Source organism: Cynara cardunculus (genome assembly GCF_001531365.2).
Source record: "Cynara cardunculus var. scolymus isolate 2C chromosome LG 16, CcrdV1, whole genome shotgun sequence".
Taxonomy (NCBI): Eukaryota; Viridiplantae; Streptophyta; class Magnoliopsida; order Asterales; family Asteraceae; genus Cynara; species Cynara cardunculus.
The window spans coordinates 3,156,320-3,162,713 of record NC_037543.1 but is presented as its reverse complement, the minus strand read 5'-3'; the positions used below and the strand labels follow the sequence as shown (position 1 = coordinate 3,162,713).

Sequence of the window (6,394 nt, the reverse complement as noted above, 5' to 3'; positions counted from 1 at the left end):
GATTTGGTATCTTACATTTAATTGTTGGGGGTTTATTAATAATTTTTTGTTAATTTTTTTTTTAAAACCTACCATTAATGTTTTATTTGGTTGTTTTTAGGCTTAGTTTGTTGGGGGCATGTGCCCCCTACAGCTATAATGTGCATCTGTCAATGTACTCGTGTAATGCATCGAGACATATTTTCATTTTAATATTTCGTTTTTTTTTTATCCATGTCGATATAACACGATTTTATATGGTTTTAAAAAAGCGATAATGTTTCTGTTTTTGAATAAAATTTAAATTTGAAAATATTATATAAAATTTGTAAAAAAATATCAATATTAGTATCAAATTAACTATTTAAAAGTTCTTGTTTGTGTATTTTTTTAATTCAAAATGTTATTATAATTTAATTTAACGTAACGAAATAACTTACTTTAAGTTTAGTAATATATTTTTTTATAAAGATAATAATTAAGTATTCTGTTATAACTCAATGATTATTCTAATTTTACTTTAGATATTTTATATTTAAAAATGATATGTTTATCTTGTATTTGATTATGTTTATCTGTAGTTAATTACACGAATTCAAACATGAGGCTTTAATAAGTTGTACTTATGCATAATTTACTTGTAATCTTGAATTTTAAGTAATACGCATCAATAAACAGTACTTTATGCATAAAAAATTGTTTTTAAGAGTTTTTGTCAAATACTTATGATATAGTATAGATAATTTATTCACCTATTTCGGTGTGACACCGGTAATAAACGCTTTTAAATGTTTGGATAAACAGCTGTCAAACTCAAACTGGTAATAAGATGTTTTTGAATAAGTTAGACTCTTCTAACTTATAATAAGTTGATAATGACTCTTATAAAAAAACATAAGTTGTTTCAAACAAGCAATCTCAAACATCCGTTTAAAAAAAGATGGATTATTTGGTGGCATGACCTTATGAAAACAAGGGATTTCATTTTATTCGGATACATGACCCTCTAAAAATAAGCATTTTAAAAAAAATAACCTTATCTTTTTCTCATTTTATTTTACATTTTCTTTAAATAATTGATTACGAGTAATTGATCAAACTACCCTAACAATTGATTACGGATGATATAAAGTTGGTCTTCCTCTTCAGGCAGCATATCTATAATTAGCAGATTCATGCTATTTAACAGTTCCAGCTCCATATCAATGTACCTGACCTACCATTTTTAATCACAATAGCAATCTTATATGTACTCAATGATAGTTCAAGTGGATCTAATTTAGCGTAATCAAGTATACTCTATCGTCCGACCCAACTAGATTAGCAGGCATCGCTAATTGGAATAATCAACTATCATGATTGAACACGATTAGACTCTACTGGATACATGATATCATCAAACCTTACTGAACCAATCAAACATTGTTAATATATATATATATATGTATGTATGTATGTATATGTGTGTGTGTTAGTGTCGTACAATATCCAACCTTCTATTTTAAGTAATCATATTATCATTTTCGTTAGCTTTAGTGAGAACTCAACTGCGACGATCATAATTGGACGCACTTGGGTTCTATTGAATACATGATATCGTCATACCGTACTAGACCATCAAACATTGTTAATGCGTATGAATCGAAATGCTAGAGTATTGTTGTTTTTAGTATTCAATTTTAAGTCTACGATAACCTTGGTTAGATTTAGTGACAATAACTCCGCTTTTCTTAAATAGCATGGTTGTAATACTTTACCTTCACGAAATTGTAGATTCTTTGAAAGTTCATTTAAACTAACACACGATATAAATGAAATTAATGCCATCGTTAAAACAAGATGTCAATGTTCTACGAGCTTTTCTTTTTACATAAGTTTACGTAAGATTTCTATTTGCATAAAATTTTCGTTTAATTTAAAAATAAGCTTTAAGCAAATACACAAGTCATTTATATAAACTCAACACCGTTAGTTTCAAAATAGATCTTCAACTCGATAAATAATAAAATATAATCCGCAATCACTCGGATTATATTTACTTTGATCAACAAATATTAGAAATCCGGGAATACATTTACGAAATCACGAAACCAAAACACATTCATGACGATACGATAAGACGTTTTCGAGAACTCAAACTCGAACTCGAATATTCACTTCGATTGCTCGAGGTACGTTTTCTTTTCTTCATCGTTCATGAATGCCATTACAGGAAACGACTTCCCAACGCCAATCGGAATCTTGAAGTAAATGCTGGGACTACTGGCGTCTTCCATGCTCATCTCAACGATAGGCACCCACATCAGTAGTTGTTTGCTTTTCACTCCGGTCATTTTCTTCATCTTACATTTTTCAATATAAGCAGTCACCTCAGTAGCATAACTAACACGGGTTTTAGTCCCCTCGAAAAAGTGCTCATACGGAACCTTCTGCTTCATCCAAACAAACCCTGTTTCTCGAACTCTCCCACACTCGATCAAATCTTTGAGTGGGAGAACGCCTGTCGGGAAACCGAGCTCCTTGAGGAGCTCGATGGAATGTCGATGGCAATTGTCGGCTCCGTACACGATCTCGGCCCCGGCTCGCTCGTCTGCCATCGATTGATCGTGTTGTATGAATGGATATGGGGGAGTGAAGGAGCAATGGGGGGTTTTATACACAAAAAAAGGGTTTGGTGGGCAGTTGGGCTGAAATGGGGTTTGGTTGGAATGGTTGTTCACCTAATTAAGGTACGGTTTACCACCTACAATTGTGTTCAAGACTCATGGTGTTCGATGAATCTCGTTTATTTGAAATAACTTATGTTTTTCTACAAAATGCTTTTCAACTTATTATAAGTCAGAAGGGTTTAATTTCTTCAAAAACTTTTTATTACCGGTTTGACACCGGTATAAGTTGTTTATCCAAACACGCAAAAATGCTTATTACCGGTACCACACCGAAATAAGTCAATAAGTTATTTTTATAAGCAATCCCAAACACCCCCTTAATTTAAACACGTATTATTATTATTATTTTCGTTATAAACTATGAAGAACGTATATTACAATTACAATTTAATTTTTATACATTACAGAATGACTATCAAAATTTAAGGGTATGCAATGTGGTCGCAAACGATGCATAAATATGTTATTTCCTCGAGTTTTGGTTCTTAGGTTCTGACGTAAAAAAACTTTGGGGAAAATTGACCAAAATTGTCAATCTTTTCAACCAAATTCACTTATTAACCAATTTTCAATTGAATTCTCATTTTAACCAAAGTTTACGTAAATATCTTACGCTTTTGTAAACTCGATTTTCAAATTATAAAAGAACAAGAAAAAATCTTAACGCAAATTTGCATAAGAATCCCCGTTTGTGTAAAGATTTCTTTTCTTTTTTTTAATCTGTAAACCAACTCTACCCAAACTCGTAAGGTATTTGGATAAACAATGGTTAAAGTGGGAACTCGGTTCTAAAAGTGACTGAGGGGCCGTTTACCAAACACTTATTCGGTAAGCGCTTTCCAACAAAATTAACACTATCATTTACTTACCTAGTAAAATTCTAGTCAATCAAAACGACATCGTATGCAACAATTTACCCGGTAAGCACTACCGTGGTAAAAGTCGTTGCCCTCACTTACCGGGTAAGACTCTTGGTCCTTGTCTCGCTCTTACCGGATAAGATTCTTGGTCCTTACCATATTCTTCCATTAATGTAATGTGATTTGGTAAACATTTATCCAGGTAAGCATTTGGTAAACGGCCCCTAAAAAGTGAATTTGATCGAAAATATGACTATTTTGGTCAATTTCCAAAAAAAGTACATGAAGTAACAACAAAGATAGCACACCTTTGTGTAGGTGGTTTCAAGATGGTGCTTTACAATTATATATATTTATGTAAAATTTAATTAAGTTTTGATAAAGATAGACGTGAATAATAGACCAACCCGATTTAATAAATCAATTTGAAGTTGTAACAACAAATTTTGAGTGTTCAGAGTAAAATAATTATGCTTATGATTATTTTGGAGACATAATAATTATTTTACAAGATAAAGCATGGATGGTTATTTTGGGGTGTAAATGATGCGAGTTGAACTCGAGTGTCACTATACTTGACTTGAAATCCAATTTTCAAGCTCGAATTCGACTCGAAAACTCGCAAGTAGTAAAAATCAAAACTAGACTCGAACTCGATAACTATTTCTTAAGCTCGAACCAAACTCACCCATTGAAATTTATGAATTTTAGGGTCTTTCTCTTATAAAATTTTAAAACTTAAAGGTGTTTTCTTAGTTTTTATAAAACTAGAGGGATCAACTTCAAGCTTCATCGTCAAAAAGACAAAGTTATAAATTTCATTCACATCCCTCTCTTTTTATAACATCTTTTTCTCATTTTATTTATCATCTCTCTTCCAATATGTGATAATTTTACTAACATTTTTCTTTTTTAATTGTGGTTTAAATAAAAATTAATTAATTAATTTTTATAATTAAAAAATGCATAATTTTATTTAAATATCTTAAAAAATAAGACATTTTTATTATTTATATTTTACAAATTTTATCATAAAAACTGATTATATTTTAAAACTAATTATATATAAAATAATCGAGTATCTCACGAGCTCTTCGAGTCGAATATTGAGTAGCTTGACTCGACTCGAGTTCAAGCCGAGCCCATTCGAGTCGAGTGTTAACCGAACTTTGACCGAGTCGATCTTGAGTAGCTCATGAATTGTCTCGTATCGTTTACACCCCTAATAGTCAAACTTGTAATCAATCGGTTCAAACCTTCCAGTACGTAAACCGATCTTAAAGAGAAAAAACTAGTCAGATCCAATCAATACTTTAGGTCCAGTCCACCTAATCTGCCCATGTATTTTTAAAAATGTTAACAATCATTGTGTATTAACTTACTTTTAGATCAATATTATTAATATTTTTTGTATACTAACTTACTTTTAATTTTTTTTATTAACCTGAATATCCAACCTGCTATGCGAGCCGATTTGGGCTACCACCCGCTTTGTAGGTAATCCGAAGTCACCGCATCTGAACCTCCGTGGCTACAAGAGGATTTTTGTATTCCTCCTTGGATTCAAACACGAGACTTCCAGACACTTTTAACATTTGAAGCTCAAGTTTAAACCAATCGGGCACCACCCATGTGGTTAACTTACTTTTAAATAGTAATGCTAAGATATAAAATGTTATTATTCCGAACAAGAATTGATCTCCTCGACTATTACCTCCCTTAATCCATGGTAATCCCCTACCCTCTATTTGTTTTTTTTAAAACATGGATATCCAACCTGCTATGCAAGCCGACTAATCCCAGGGCGACCATCTGCTTTGTAGATAGTCCGGAGTCACCGCATTTTAACCTCCATGGCCACAAGAGGATTCTTATTCCTCATTGGATTTGAACCTGAGACCTCCGGTACTTTTGACTTTTAGATCCAATCTCAAACTAGTAAGACACCACCCTTGTGGTAACCCTCTATTTGTTAGGGTTAGGGATGTTTGGTTTAGATATTAGAATGAAAATAAAGATCTTAGGGCATGAAAATGAGAATGAATAAATTGTCATTCTTATTTCCATTCCTCCGGTTTCTTTTATTTTTATTTTTATTTTTATTAACTCTTGCTTAATAGCTCTAACCAAACATCTCATCAGTTGCTCCCTCCTCCGCCCTATTTCTTTATAGATCTATTTGATATATGGTAAATGGTTCCACCTGCTCGATTTCCATTATTCCACCGATAGAGATGCACGAAAAATCTAAGCCTAGCAAGCATGAAACCCACGGCCAACTCATTTCTTAAAACCTGATCATGTCAAAAGAAATCCAAAACATGACAACCCGGTTATGGAAAAAGTCCGATTGAGTCTATTTTCACACATAAAGTATAGGCTCGAAAAAGCTCGAACTCTTTTTTTGCTCACTGAAAAAATGTGCTTGAAAAGCTCGAGTCGAGGTCTGAAAAGCCAAAACCTGGTACATTGCTATCCGCTCTAAGGGTTCTTTTATATGAATATTTGTTTCTTTCTCTGCTTAAAATTTTAAAGTTAGGTTTATACGTTTCTTTTGATGATCTTTTTTTAAAAGTGATATTTATATCCCTTTGATGGGTCATTTTTTGGATTTCAACCAATAAACACCCTTGGTTCATTGGGCGAGTTGGACGAGTTCAGATGGGCACACAAAAAATCCGGTCGGATTTCGTATATGGAAATCAAGCCTCGAATTTTGGGTTTCGGATTTTGGATTGTTTTGGGTTCGAGTTGATCGGGTTTGGAGCTAAGGTCGATCGTGTTCGGGTATAGTTATATTATAAAAATATATATTCAATCGATTTTGAAGATGAGTTCAACCGAGGGTACGGACCAATCGAGGTTTAGGATCGAGACTGAGTTGTT

At 32.7% G+C, this 6,394-nt stretch overlaps 1 protein-coding gene across 1 annotated transcript; it reads right to left on the bottom strand.

Annotated features, from left to right (window-relative positions):
* Positions 1-1,951: 1,951 nt before the first annotated feature.
* Positions 1,952-2,598, bottom strand: LOC112529858. Its single transcript, XM_025141283.1, has one exon. The coding sequence runs from the start codon at positions 2,574-2,576 to the stop codon at positions 2,133-2,135; it is 444 nt and encodes a 147-aa protein (XP_024997051.1). The 5' UTR covers positions 2,577-2,598; the 3' UTR covers positions 1,952-2,132.
* Between the last annotated feature and the right edge of the window lie 3,796 nt (positions 2,599-6,394).

Bases quoted from the DNA above. Each gene is read 5' to 3' on its own strand.
- LOC112529858 (XM_025141283.1), bottom strand. From the start codon at position 2,576: ATGGCAGACGAGCGAGCCGGGGCCGAGATCGTGTACGGAGCCGACAAT.